Source organism: Enoplosus armatus, chromosome 3 (assembly GCF_043641665.1).
Source record: "Enoplosus armatus isolate fEnoArm2 chromosome 3, fEnoArm2.hap1, whole genome shotgun sequence".
Lineage (NCBI taxonomy): Eukaryota > Metazoa > Chordata > Actinopteri > Centrarchiformes > Enoplosidae > Enoplosus > Enoplosus armatus.
Window position 1 is genome coordinate 8,626,532 of NC_092182.1, and position 14,478 is coordinate 8,641,009.

At 42.7% G+C, this 14,478-nt stretch overlaps 2 protein-coding genes across 2 annotated transcripts; both read right to left on the bottom strand.

Moving 5' to 3' along the window:
• Positions 1-1,067: 1,067 nt before the first annotated feature.
• On the bottom strand, positions 1,068-3,682 carry myorg (myogenesis regulating glycosidase). The gene is made up of 2 exons (XM_070902802.1): positions 3,420-3,682; positions 1,068-3,240 (listed from the first exon to the last, which is right to left on the bottom strand). The coding sequence occupies exons 1-2, from the start codon at positions 3,680-3,682 to the stop codon at positions 1,449-1,451; spliced, it is 2,055 nt and encodes a 684-aa protein (XP_070758903.1). The 3' UTR covers positions 1,068-1,448.
• Positions 3,683-9,984: 6,302 nt separating this feature from the next.
• LOC139283169 (BOS complex subunit ncln) lies at positions 9,985-14,211 on the bottom strand. The gene is made up of 15 exons (XM_070903131.1): positions 14,067-14,211; positions 13,383-13,573; positions 12,988-13,132; positions 12,772-12,869; positions 12,596-12,673; positions 12,373-12,476; positions 11,967-12,055; positions 11,691-11,830; positions 11,428-11,606; positions 11,220-11,307; positions 11,067-11,105; positions 10,528-10,700; positions 10,382-10,435; positions 10,222-10,300; positions 9,985-10,041 (listed from the first exon to the last, which is right to left on the bottom strand). The coding sequence occupies exons 1-15, from the start codon at positions 14,209-14,211 to the stop codon at positions 9,985-9,987; spliced, it is 1,659 nt and encodes a 552-aa protein (XP_070759232.1).
• Positions 14,212-14,478: the final 267 nt, after the last annotated feature.

Genomic DNA, 14,478 nt, shown 5'->3' on the forward strand with positions numbered 1-14,478 from the left:
ATTGACTTCCACACCACATACCAAGTAGATATAAAGTAACAAGACCATTATCGCTTATGTTACTGTGTTTCAGAGTTACAAACATCACAAAACCTTTCAAAAGCCAATTATTTTGGATGTGGAAGTCAATGTATTATACATTATAGTTGTATTCTGAGTCAGCAAAGCACAATAAAGACAATTACCAGACACTTCAAAACACACTACAGCCTGAAAAAGCTGTTACCTGAGAGCATAAAATATTTAGTGCCTAATAAAAGGCATCTTCTTCTTCTGGGCTAAGAGTAGTTACATGACACTGTGTTACACAAACGAGAGCACATGCCGTTTGTAATGATTACACTTCAAGCATTCATCCTGATAAGTGAAGCATAAAACCTGACTTCCTGAAAAGTATCCCAGAGCAGAAGAGCAGAAGAATCATTAGTGTCGAAGGAAAGTAGGATATCTCAGTCAAACTGAGAATTTCTTTAATCAACATATGTTTTATGTACCCTACTATCTGCTTAATGACAGTAATGACACCCCATTCAATCGTCCTCCCATGATACAATCTGTTTGGCTTAAATTTGTGCTGTGACACACAAACATATAACATCTTTATACCCTACTCAATTCACAGTTTGCATATTCCCTTTTTGACAAATGTTTCATATATGTATTGTATGGCCTTTAAAGCGCGACTATGTAACTTTTGAAAGATGAAATAACATTCTTCCTTGTACAAATGAAAAGCTGAATTCATAAGCATTCAACACACCCTTACTCACGTTAATACATGCTGGGGTTTTGCTACTACAGCCTTACTTGGTCTGGTATGACCAGTAGCTTATGGCGGCTAATGTTAGCAAACTTTAAACAGATATTGCTGTATAACTGACAACACTGAGTTTGTTGACTTTATGACTCTTCTCTGCTTATGCTACTGTTATATGATGTTTCACCTTTCATTATTAGCCCGTAATTGTCAGTGGCTGCCAGTCAGCAAAGGTTACATAGTCTCTCTTTAAAAGGACACTACTTAGCTATCTTTCCATTAAACCACAAAAAAATGCAACAAAAAAAAAAGACGCATTCATTAAATTAAATGAAAAACTAAGATGAGGTTTCGAGCATTGTGTGAGTGAAGCAGTTTCACATTTGTGATGTGGTGTTAAAATTTCAAATTCTTTTTAATCGTCTTCATATTGTGTTGCAGAAAAGCTTTTCCATGACAAACAACCTTTTCATACAATAGCCGTCTTTCCATTCAATTGTCAAGCAAATTTTAAGCAAACTTTTGAGCCATTTCCATACAGCTTTTCAATGCAATACTTCAAAATAAAAATGCGTTTATGGAAACACGGCTCTCTCTCCTGTCAAGCATAAAAGCTTTGTGAAGCTCGTCTCACAAGCAAATTGGAGCAAATAGGATAATCAAGTCTGTTCAGCTTTACATTCCCTTCTTGCTACACCCAAACAAAGTAAGCAATTTCATCCAGATCTACAGGATAGTCTGTGAGGTGCAGAGGCTCCTTGATATCAAATCTCTCCCCCTTGTAGCTTCTCCAACGGCCTGCAGGGAGGTAGATGTCACGCTCTTGCTTTCCAGGCTCTAAAACTGGGGCTACCATGAGGTCATCCCCAATCAGGAACTGTGAGTCGATTTTATAGGCCGTCTCATCACCTGTGGCGATCCACCACAGGGGCCGTATGATTGGGTCCCCGGTGTCCAGCACCTCACCAGCCAGCTCCAGGACCCGTGGCGCCACAATACTCTCATGGAGGGCTGTGTATTTCCGAGCAATTTCAACCACCTCGTTGTCGTATTCCCAGGGTGGAATAGAAAACTGCATGGAGGGCATGAAGGCTGACAGCTCCAGCCAGCGGATATAGAGTTCTCGATCGGGTAATGCACGATTTCCATCTGTGCGGTTCAGATAGGCATTCCCTCCAATCATGTCAGGTAGAATGAACTGATAGCCGAGAATGCTGATGGTGAGCACTGTGGGGATAAGAGATTTGAGACCCAACTCATATCCCCACACAGAGTCTCTGTCAATTGGTCTGAAGAAGCAAGATATGTTCTGGGACTGGTAGCCACTGCGCAGCTCAGCTCTATCATTGTAGGGAATAGCCATTTCTGTGTAACGTCTTGTAAAAAAACTTGGGTCCCGAATGGGAGTTCGGGTACTAAATTTCCATGGTAAGTAGTTGGTCTCCCCTGCATCAAATTTAAAAGATGTCACCCCATACCTGGAGCGCAGTGAACGTAGCTGGGAGGAAAACCAATCACGGGCTTCTGGATTTGTGAAGTCCAAAATGCCGCCAATGCCATTCCACCAGCGCACCAAGGCTGGCAGCCGGCCTGTAGGCTCACGGACAAACAGCCCCCTCTCTACGCAAGTATGGAAGTTTTCCGAGTCATAGTTAACAAAAGGGTGGATCCAGAGTGATAACAGAAATCCATCTGATTTCAGCTTTTGGAACATGGCCGAGGCATTGGGGAACTTTGTTGTGTCAAACTCAAATTCTCCATAGCGGCTGGTGTAGCGATCATCTAGTTCCAGGTGGCTACAGTTAAAGTTGTACTTGTGGATGTTGGCAGCATACGCCAAGAGTTTCTCTTGGTCAATGTCAGTCTTATGTAGCGCCCAAGTTGACCATATGGGATGGCGAAACATGACTTTGGCAGGCACTTTATTTGGTTTGTTGAAGTATCTGCGGACCATGTACTTGTGTATGGATGTCACATCCAAGCCCACACACACTCTGTAGCTAAGTTCAGCACATGGTGCCTCTCCTGGGTTTGGCTTGAAGGGACTGTCGTTGTATCGCGCCTGGAAGTACATGGTCTTGTCTGTGTCATTCCAGCCCAGGTGGAAGGGCACAGAATTATTTATCTTGATGGCTGTGGCATTGGAAGAAAGCCAATAACTCTCCAAAATCCCACCAAATTCATTGCGGTTTGAGTAGATGTCACTAGTAACAAAGGGTTTGGGAGCCTGTTGGCCAGAAATAGAAATAGGCCAGTGCTGAATTGCTGACACTGCACCACCATACCAGTGTGCAAACTTGTATGTCATAGCATGCTCAACAGGAATGTCAGGAACCAGTTCCTCCCAACGCACACGGTAGCATTGTACCGTGTCCTTGGGTCGCACAGTCTCAATGAAGAAGTTCAGTTTTCTATCAGTGGTGCGTCCACAGCTCAGAATCTCCCCTTCTTTGGAGCATGAATCCAAATCCAGCGTACCTGACCTGCCAAGATTTAAACATAATTACATTTTCAAGCAGTCTCTCTCAACACACATCTCACACTTCAACAATGAAATCACGGAAATGACTTGCACATATTTACATTTTACATTAATTGTCTGTTGCGTCTGAAATATGTATCATTACATACGCATCACATTTCAAAGTTGAAAAATACCAACCTGAAATCCATTCTGAAAACAATAGACCCTCCTTGGTTGCGGATAATATATCCATCTTTATTCAGATCCAGTAGCTGAGTCTTCAGCAGCTCAGCTTTGCGTAGAGAGGCTATGTAATAACACCATGCAGTCACTGCTGCAATCACCAGCACCAGGCCAATTACTCCAGCTCCAACTACAGGTCGAGTGTCCTTGCTGTGTTTCTGCTTGGGGATAACATCTGTAATTGTGCCTCCCGCTCCACCCGGTACAACTTGGTACATGACTTGTGCTGTTCTGTGGGCAAATCTGTTCTCCTCGTTTGTTGCACTCTGGCCACGTCGCTGTGTCTGTTTGCCTGCCTGTCATGAGAGAGAGATAACTTTGAAAAGTCAGTGTCCAGGACTTATATACAATATTTGCTCTTTTCATACCAACACTGGTTTTCAGGAGGAAATGTGTTCAAAACAAAATGATAACCACAAAAAGGCTTCCTGTTTCTGGAGCCTTTTTACAGCACATTCATCTTATATTGCTTACCAGTTCTGATTAGTCAAAAAATATTGACTTGAAAATCACTTAACTATCAGAGACATCCAGGAACAGCCCCAGCCAGATCAGCACATGAGATGTCAGCCTGTTTCTCATTCTGTCTTGTTTTCTTGTCAATTCAAAGCCTCCATTACATTTGTAGCATTGTCTTACATGATCTGCATTGCTGCACAAAGTGATTTCACAGCACTTAGAGGTATTACGCTGTCAGGATGTAAACTTTAAAGATGTGTCTGAGATTTAACAAAACAAATCTACTGCCAATTACCCATAAGAGGATAAAGTGGATGTTCTCAGCAGTAATTCTAACATATGAGTTCGATTGAAAGAAGACTCATTTGTATGTAAGGAAGTAGCAGGGATGAAAAGGGGATTTTGGCCTTAGAGCTCTGCCAATGCCGGGAAGGAGAGGAAAGAATACTAAACTTTGTGCTCGATCAAGCCAGACTGACCAAAACTGGAAGATACCTGGTTAATCCTAGGCAAAAAACAGATATTTTGGCCATCCTGGCAACAAATCATACAAAAACAGAAAGATACATGTTCATCTCTATTGTATTTAGACCTGACTGTCCCTCCCAGCAGGGATGCAGCAAAAACTCTTACTGGTAATTAACTGGTTGATGTTAGTTATTGTGGCTTTAGCTAATCAGAATAGATTAGATTAAGGTACACAGCCGACCGAGGGGAGCTCAGTCCTCTCCAGATTCCCTGTTTGCTGACTAGTCCTAAGTACAATTGGCCCTCGTGGTCTGCCATGGCAGCAAGGGTCGATAATAAAAAATGCTTGCTATTAATTAGCAATCTAATTGACTAATTCTGTGTTCAACCACCCTTAGTATAGATTTCCTCCAACAACAGGAGTGATAACATAAGCCCATCATTAATTAACAGAGAACTAACTGTTGGTTCCTTGGAGATCCACTCGGGCTGCTGGACTCAGGGAGGGAAATTGACCCCGAAAGTCAGGAGATTTACTGTATATTAGGTCTATTCTATTAAAATGTTTGTTTGTTTTTTAATGGAGAAGCGCAAGGAGATATGTGATATATGATCTACATTTATCACACCAGGATGCAACTAACTAAATCTGATGATTATTTTCTCAATTAATAAAGGAATCGTTTAATCTATGAAATATCATAAAATAGTGAAAATGCCCATTTCCCACAGCCCAAGGTGATCTATTGAATAACAGTAATACAATATAATACAATGACCTACTTAGCCTATATCTAACACAGATTTTAAAAATAATATCCATTATCAGAATTGTTACTGATTAATTTTCTAACAAACTAGTTAATTCATCGACTAACTCCTTATCACAAATACATTAAAAATAATACACTTATAAAGTTGATTTACACGCATATGGCGGCTTTTCTGAGTAAAACTCTTTAGTGCAGTTTTCAGACTGGGGCGTTTATTTGTTTATGGTGTGAACAGAGGGGGTTCATATCTGCCATTTCAGCCGATTCACAAACTATTCTGACGGAAAAACAAATACAAGTGCTGATGCAGTCAGAAGTCTGAGAAAGGCTCGCGACTTCAAAAAACGCGCGCGCGCGTGGCGCGTGTGCGTGCGCACGCGTGTGTGGCGTATTGCTGCCTGCTGATAATAGTTGTGCTCTCGGCTGATAAACTTGAATATAGGCTACAAGAGAGGGCAGAACTTTACAGAGCTCCGAAAGCAACTACCATCAGCGACGATCTTCACTTCGGACGTGGCTATTTTTTAAAAGAGGCTGTTTAAGAGTTGAACTTTCTGCGTGTATGTTATTCTCATTAAATAAAAACGTACAATACATACAAACGCGCGTTTATATGGTAATATCGTGCAGAAAATATTGTCTAATTTGCTAATGTACCCACAACGTCAACATACAGTATAGTCCGATGTATAGAAAGCCGATGTTGTGCGCTGTCGTGGTGCAAGAAAGTTAACGGAGGGAAAACAACACGGACTCCGTGTCAGTAAAGTGGCAGTTACTTAGCGTTTATGCTTGTCCCGTTTTATTTTCAGCTGTTCATTATAAATAGTTTTTGCCTACCGATCAGTGGCAGCCCCGTCGGCAGCTCCAAGAACAACTTGTTTGCCACAGTTCACAGAAAAAGACCAAGAGGCATCAAGGCATGTTGATGCGTATCCGCCTCGTCTACGCCCACCACAGCATGGGGAATGTAGTCCAGTAGGTGGGAACAGAAGTCTTTATTTTCACATTCTGCACGGATTACACTGTTTTACACGATTTGAGCAAATCACACTGGTTGGAAAAACTTCACATAACACACGGGTCTTATAGTGAGGCAAATGAGCCAAAGAGAACTGGGAAAAAGCCATTAGCAAAGTTGAAAAATAAAACCTATAATATTTCTATGGGGACATGAGGTCTATCTGTGCTATGCAATATGATGACCTGGTGGTATATTTTGTCTATGGTATAGTATCACTAGAAAGTACCTACAATAATCACCATAATAAGTCTGTACCCCTGAGTAAAGCTTCATTGTTTGCAGCAACTATTTCTGTTTGAACCCTCCGAACATGCAATAAAGAATTCCAACATCACATGTGGAAAATGATCTCTCTAATGGCGGGATAAAATTTTAATGTCACAGACAGATACACATTAGGGCCATAGCGCCTCATTCGATTAGATCGCCACAAGCCCCTTATGGGAAGATCTGTGCTGCTGATTTAGTACTGAATTGTAAAAGTGTCCACGCTGTATGTAGGGAGATAATAGTGGTGAGAGTGCGGCCAACAGTGACATTATTCATTCTTACACCTCATCTCGCTGGGTTAATTAGCAGAGAATTAAACAATGGTGAAGTTAACGATCCCTCATTTTGCTGGGGAACCAACGGGCCCCCTCAAGGACCTCTGCAGGTCCCCAATCCCCACTTAGGAAGCCGGTGTTTCTAATAGTCCTAACGAAGGCACTCAGACACAAACTCTGGGTGTATGATATAGTGTCCAGCTTGGTAGGGCTTCACCACCTGGAAGCAGCTGTAGCACCCGCTGTTGAGACACAATCAGAGCAAAAATGAGACCTGTGGTTATTATTTATGGCATCAGCATCATTATTTAATCAATACGTACCTATAATCTAGGCTACCATTTGAGCTAGACCTCCAGTACTGTGCCCTCGGAAAGTGGTGTTGAGCTGCTAGAGGGTTGCTGGTTTGGGGTCTTGTCCGAAGCTGAGCACCTGCATGTTGCCTGTCAAAAACAATGTCAGCTTCAATTTTTTCTACACAATAACAGGAGTTATGGACTCACTCAATCATCACTCAATAATGTTCATCAACTTATCCAGTGTTTGTAAAGGCCACGAGAAGAGGTCAGAGGTCATTCTCTCACCTGAGTTGCTGTGCTGAGATTGCGTGAACATTCCTCTGATAATCCGTTCTAATGCAAAGAAAATCAATTAGAATCACTGTGTTTTTAGAGTTATCTTTGGACCATAGGTTAAACTGATGAACTGATACCTTGCTGGGTTCTTCAAAGCTGTGTGTAGCTTAAATCCAGCGCTAGCCGGAGGCTCGGTCAGCGGTAGTTTCTGCAGCCCGTCAGCAGAGGGCAGAGCTTGTACTGTGGATGGGTTGACTGGGGGCATGTGGTTTGGTTTGCCTGCCTCCGGTGTGTTTAGATAGTTGTCAGGACAAGTCGTAACTGGACTGTGGAATGATAAATGTCTGACAGGGGGGAAGAGAGGACGGCCAGTGTCCACGGGGGGTGGTAGTGTGCGGCGTGACCTGTAGTTGGACTGAAGACTCCGGGGAAACAGAAAGTCCTGGAGAGGCATGGAAAAGAAGGACAGGTAGAAACTTAAGAAGACGAAGTAGAAAATAAAGGGAAGGAGACACAGGATGTCACTGTCACAGATAATCTCTCTTCCTCACTATATTGAACATTCCTCTTTACATGCACTGTATACCGTATCTCACATTTAATATGGCATATGTACTATTTATTGATTGATTCTCATTAAATAAACCTTGTCCCAGATTATTCGTTATCTCTCTCGGCATTCTCAGAATGTAAAGAGCAGATTTAGATTCGATAAACACCTTTCCTCTTTGAAATCATATCAATATAATAAACTGAAAACTGTGAAAAAGTGAGTCAATATAAGCAAACTGTACATTTTGTATACATTATTGTCACCTCTCTTGTGCAGTTATAAGGTTTTTTTCCCCCTATACAGTAGGGTGATTGTACTCTCGTCTTGGCCCTGTTTACTCCATGTCGGGATAAATAAATAGGCAAGGAGGAAGTACTGAATAATAGATGGGATACAGCTTTCACCAAGCACCGGGAAATGTAAACAACCACCCGCCAATGAGTGTAACACACTTTAGTCTGGCTCGATGAAGAACAAATAAAGAGAGTGCCAATAATAAGTGACCCAATTAGTCTTGTTTGACCTCAAATGCACCACCTAGAAATGTGCAATTGTTTTGTTAACTTTATTTGCTGAATTTCATCAAATGAAGGACCATCGCCAATAACGAATACATTCATTGAGACTAATTTTCTCAAGAAATTCTACATCTCTTTGCACAATCATAAATAATGATGCTGTCCTTTTCAACCTCTACAGTCCATGTGGCTGTGCTCCTTACCGGCCGGGGCTGGGGGTTGTTCCTGCGGTGGGCAGAGGTGGGTCGAAGTTGTTCTCGTTTCGCTCTTCCGGGAGAGGCAAACTGCTCTTTGTACATGGTGATGTAGAGCTGGGGAGCCATCTTCACTTATGGTCTTACTTATTTGCCACTGCTTCCCTCCCTCCAGTCCGCCTGAGAGTCATGAGCATCCTTCTCCTCCTCTGTCACCTCGTGGCTCCTCCCTTTCCCTCATACTTGTCTATCTGTTATTTCTTCTGCATCATTGCCTGATATGTGCTGTTTTTTTCTGCTTAAAATTGCTGCTGGGTTGTGCATGCCACCTATTTTGCTGGTATACATTAGTCTTTCTGTGTTAAATGTATCACAACATAGTATCTCTCTTGTGCATGCATCAGTTATAAATCCAGCTTGGATCCAAATCAATGAACACATAGATGGTAAAAACTTTTTGCTGAGCTCGTAGGTATTGTGATGAATCTGCTATGTTGGAAGTAGAGACAGGTTAAGAGCATCCTTGCTGAACCAGAACAACTCTTTGTGCTACCTGAGCGCTCGGCCACTAATCCTCCTAAGCCCCAGGCCCCCTGCTGAGACACACATACCTGGGGTCAGTGTCCATGACCTACTTCCCTCACAGGTGCCCCTCACAAACTAGCCAGCACTGATCTCAAACACTATGCTCACGATGAGGCTCAGCTCCCAGCTGTTTCGCCGCCTTGTAGTTAAAACAGAATCAGTCTTATCAGATCTCCAGATCTCAAACAAGGCAGCGGAGGGGATGGGATTCTGAGAATCTCCCACTACCACCCAGGGTCACCTCTATTCACTGTCAGCATGCCACATGAGCATCAATAATTCACCAAGCGCTGTAGGGTGCCTTTGTGTCTCCACCGCTCTCTCTGAGTTATCTGTGACAGGAACTGGCTGTTCATCTCACTGCAGTGGTTGGGCCTTTATTTGACAGCCATGTCAAGCCCAGGCAAATCCATGTCAACAGATGCAGAGCAGAGGACATGGGGAATCATAGTAATGATGTGGCAGGAACGTCCTTCACGGGGGCTCAGATCAAATCCAATCTCTACTTTGTGTTCCCTTCTTCAGTACACTTCGACGCGAGGCAAATCCCAGATTCCTCCTTTATTTATTTTGTTTACTTCACATCTCCTCCAAACAACAAATAAATTCCAGTCTGTTCATATAAGAAGTGGTTTACAGCACAATGGATATGATGAAAGGTACAAAAAAACAATATACATTTCAAAGCAAACGCCCATGTTATAAGTTATGCATATGATCAGTCTTAGAAGATTCTTGGTGCATGGCTTTCATGTTCTGCTCAGTCAGTGAAGAAGTAGTCCAACATGTGCGATGCCGACTTCAAAGCCCCTTGTCATAGTCCTATTTATTGGTGCTTGGATTTCACCACTGCTTTGAGCTTTGTGTACAGATGACCAAAGTTCTGTAAGAGAGAACACACAGATTACTGTGAGAAAACAAACCTGATACGTCAAGCATTGTCTGCCTTTCCGTCAGTGCTTTAAAAGTGTAAGGCAACATGCAAGGTGCCACGCTGTGTGCAAGGAAGTAATGCCGGCAATGCAATGTGAACAGGCAATTTAAAAATGGGACATTAACAAACCTGAATGGCATAGTAAACAATCCCCAAATAAGCAGCAATGCAGCCGCCCAGGAAGAGATCGAAGGCTGCAGGCTTCACTCTGGAAGACAAAGTGTCAGCGTGAAAAGTGTCTTCTTGAAATCACCCCATGCACAAAATGCTTATGAGCGCAGATATTTACCTGTGCATCACTACTGGTTGGTTCATTTGATCAAAAAAGGTAATATCAGGGTCCCTGTATGAGGAAATATAGTTAATCAGTAGTGATATTGTTGTATTGCTATTGCATGCCTTGCACAGTATGTGTTTTCTACTACTTCATGTCACCTCTTGTCCTGTCGGAAGGCGTGCCTGTGAACTTGCTGCAGGTAACGTTTGAACTCGTGCTCCAGGGAGTTAACCAGCAGGATGTGACTGGGCTCCTTATCCAGCAGCTGGGTGGCCCGAGGGACTGACGCCAGGAAGGACATCAGACTGGACATGCGGCCGTCATGAAAGTCCTGCATCAGGAATTTGCAGAAAGAAAAATGTCTTCTGTGCCATCACATAAAAAGTTATTGTCCCAAATTTTACCCATAAAAAACTCAATTTGCAATTCACATTACTTTTTCAATTAGAGACGTTTAATAACATTGACATCAAGCTGTAACTAAAATACTAAACCTTCTACACTTTAAACCCTTTACACTCCAAATATACCTCAAATAGATGGTTTTATTCAAATGTCCCTAATCTTCAAATTAATCAAATTAACAAGCAATGATTATTACACAGACCCAGACGCAAACACTCTGCAATGCCTACAAACTAACACCAGAGGTCAGCACTTGTCTTTGCATATTGACCAAAAATAACCAGGAACTTACCGATTGGCCCTTGAAAACCTGCACATCTTTGGGTGAACCCTTGTGGGAGATAATAAAGATGAATCACACATTCAAGTGTTGGTGAAAGGAAATGAAACAAGTGATGAAACCACAGTTTCTGTATTTGGATACATGCATTCTGTTTTCAATCACCTTGTCGGAGAGATTGTACATGTAACGTGCCAGTGCTTCCGCTATGATGATGCCGTTACGCTTAAGTTTCCTGAAGTCCACTTGTGATCTGTGGGAAGACACACAGACAACTGAGATGTGTCATCATCTTTTCATATCAATTCATAGTAAACAAAGCCGAGCTTCAAGCACCTAGTCATAATAATCCTAAGCAGAATGTAGATCCTACATGGTGTCTAGTATGGAGCCACGCAGCTCAGATTTGGGGTCTTCCACGTGAGACAGAGTGAAACTGGGTATCCTGCGCAGGCTGTAGCGCTCATGCTCCCAGGCTACTGTGGACTCCACAAGGTTGATCTTCTTATGGACCAATCCCACCTTCACCCAAGGGAATCTGGAGGAAACCACCTGGAGGAGTGATCACAAATTTAAGGCCGTGAAGACAGAGATAGGCCTACTCTATATTTTTCATCCAGCGGTAAAGCTTGTCACCTCCTCCAGCTGTTGAATGAAGGCATGTATGGGAGTGTCATGTTTAGGAGGGCGCGACACATGCATGTACAGTTCGTCACTGTTGGCCAGTGTGTCCAAACACAGAACAAATGCCACGTTGTCATGGAGCAGGCTGGACTCTGGAGAGAAAAAGTTGGATAAAATAAATCAAACTGAGCTGCTCATGCTCAGATATGTTAGCTCTGTAGACTACTTTCCACATGTTTGATCTACAGCATAGGATCCAAAGCCCCAAACACTTCGAGAACAACTCACCAGCGTGGTCCAGATTCTCTTCTATCCATCTCTTTGTGCCAAGATAGTTGTATTTTCCTCCTCCGGTTAAGGAGAACATTAAATTATATCTAAAAGACAAAAAATAAATTGTCAAACCGTCAAACATCTATAGTATGTTTTTTTACCTAACAACATGACAGCCAGTTTTTCAGATAATGATGATCATAAACCTGTATATCTGGCAGTATCTACCAAAACAGATGGTGATGGCGCTGTGCAGTTTGGGATGTTATTCTCTCATTTTGCCATAATAAAAATACATCTTCTCACAGCTTTTAGTGCTTACATTATTAGTATTACTGAGTGCTTTACATATAATACATATAATGACCCTATAGCACATGGTTAGGTTAAAAGGTCCCTCTATAGGGGAACTGTAACTTACGGTGGTCTTGTGCTCGGGCTACTAAAAAGCCTCTGGAAGAGACGCGCCAATTCTAGCAGGATGGTGACCCCACTGCCATTAGAGTCTGCTCCATATGACAGCCACTGTGTTACACACAAATACAAACATATGCATGAACATAGCATTATACTGCAAGTGCTTTAATCAACTTTTGAAGAGGGTAGAGCTTTGGAAACTGTTTTATCATTTTCATGTGACTCACTGGTGCCAGCCCATAGGAATCATAGTGGGCAGTGATGACGATGGTGGGTGCATCCTCCCCTGCTCCGGGAAGCACTCCCTGAAATAAACATCACCAGTTATGCAGTGCAGAACTGAGGACCAACCACAAGACAAAATAATCAGGTTTGGCTGAAATTTGAATAGTTCCATACTCACCTCCAGTGTGGCGATGGCGCTGTCAGTGATGGCCTTAATAGGGACGTTGTTGCCCACTAAGATCTGAAAGGCTGTAGCTGTGACCATACTTCGAAGGACTGCCAAAAATGAAAACATTCAAACCTCATCGTAGACATGCAGTATTGTTTGGGTTTTTTTCAGCTTCCTCACAGTAAAATGTAAATGCACATCCATGTATCCTCTTGCTCCTCTCACCTCTGATGAATATAGATGAGGTCCGGGTGGCTGCAGCTTGCTTGACCTCCTCATACATATAAAGCAGCTGTTCGTCCTCAGGCGCCACATACACGGGCATGAGGGTCTCCTTCAGCAAGGCCTCGCTCTCACTCACCATGAAGGACTGAGAGGGAAAAAAGGATTGTTGAAACAACTCTTTCTGTTACCACATATCAGAAATTGAATTATGTTCTGTGGTGAGGTAAGGGAGACCAGGAAATATGTATATATATATAACACTATATCAGCAAGCTGTTACGCAATAACATGGAGCACTAAGATATAGGATATTACATTCAGAAACTTTGTCATTTCGTCCTTGTTGGCTTACAGCATGTCCTAGAGCACAAAGGTGTTTCTGGATGACTTGCTACCTGCACAGCGTGGTGGGGGATACTGGAGCTGTTTTTGGGCAGCAGGATCAGTATGGCAGCAGCATTTTGCCTCTGGGCCTTGAGGAATTTTTCGGTGGTGAAGTCCAGCACCTTCATGATGACACAGCGTCGGGTCAGCACCGGCTCATCAGCTGAGCGTGCCTCGGCCACCACAATGGCTCCACGGCAACCTCAGCGGACAAAACAAGAATGAATGAACACAAATATCAACTCGAGTCTCACGATGAACGTTTTTAGCTCCACTTTCGCTTCGATGTTCTTTTGCTCAGCGATGGAAAGTTTATTCATGTGCCACACTATTTGGGCCTCAAACTGTTATTTAAATGAAACCATCAGATACGTTTGGAGGGGAAATCTCTATTTAACAACTCCTTGACATGACAAGGGGCTCCAAGTGGACTCAGCTCAAGGGGTCACAAGTCAAAAAGGTTAGGAAATACTGGTTTAATCATTAACAATGCTTCTATTTCATAAGATGTCATTTGTTGTTTTATGTAAAACCGTAAGCTGTAACTATAGCTGTCCCATAAATGTAGTGGAGTGTAAGTATTAAACAGCATAGATATACTAGAGTAAAACTGTACTTAAGTGAAGAGCTTCAGTCAATGTACATGGTACATAACTTTCCACAGCTGGAGGTGAGTTATAACTCTCTGAACATACCATGCTTCTGTTGTGCCATGTTGTACTGTTGCATCCTGTAGGCTGTGAACTCATAGGAGGACACAGCAGGAAGAGCAGAGCCATGCAGACACTGGGCACAGAGCAGCAGCAGAACAGCAGCCAAACTCAGGTCTCTCAGCGACATGACGTGACGTCCTGCCCGGGTTCTCTTATGGTCTCAATCTACGAGGGAAGGCTGATGTTACAGTGCGCAGTTCATACAAGGCCAGACTATGCACATTCAAATGTACATGCTGTATCAATAAAGTCCAAATATTTTTTCATGCTAAGGATTCTTTCCCATTACAGATATCCTTGACAACTTAATCAGGAATGGGTGAAGACGGGACATCCATATTGTCTTGTACTGAATGTCTCAACCAACCTGGACTTCCATAAGGAGGTTCCCACA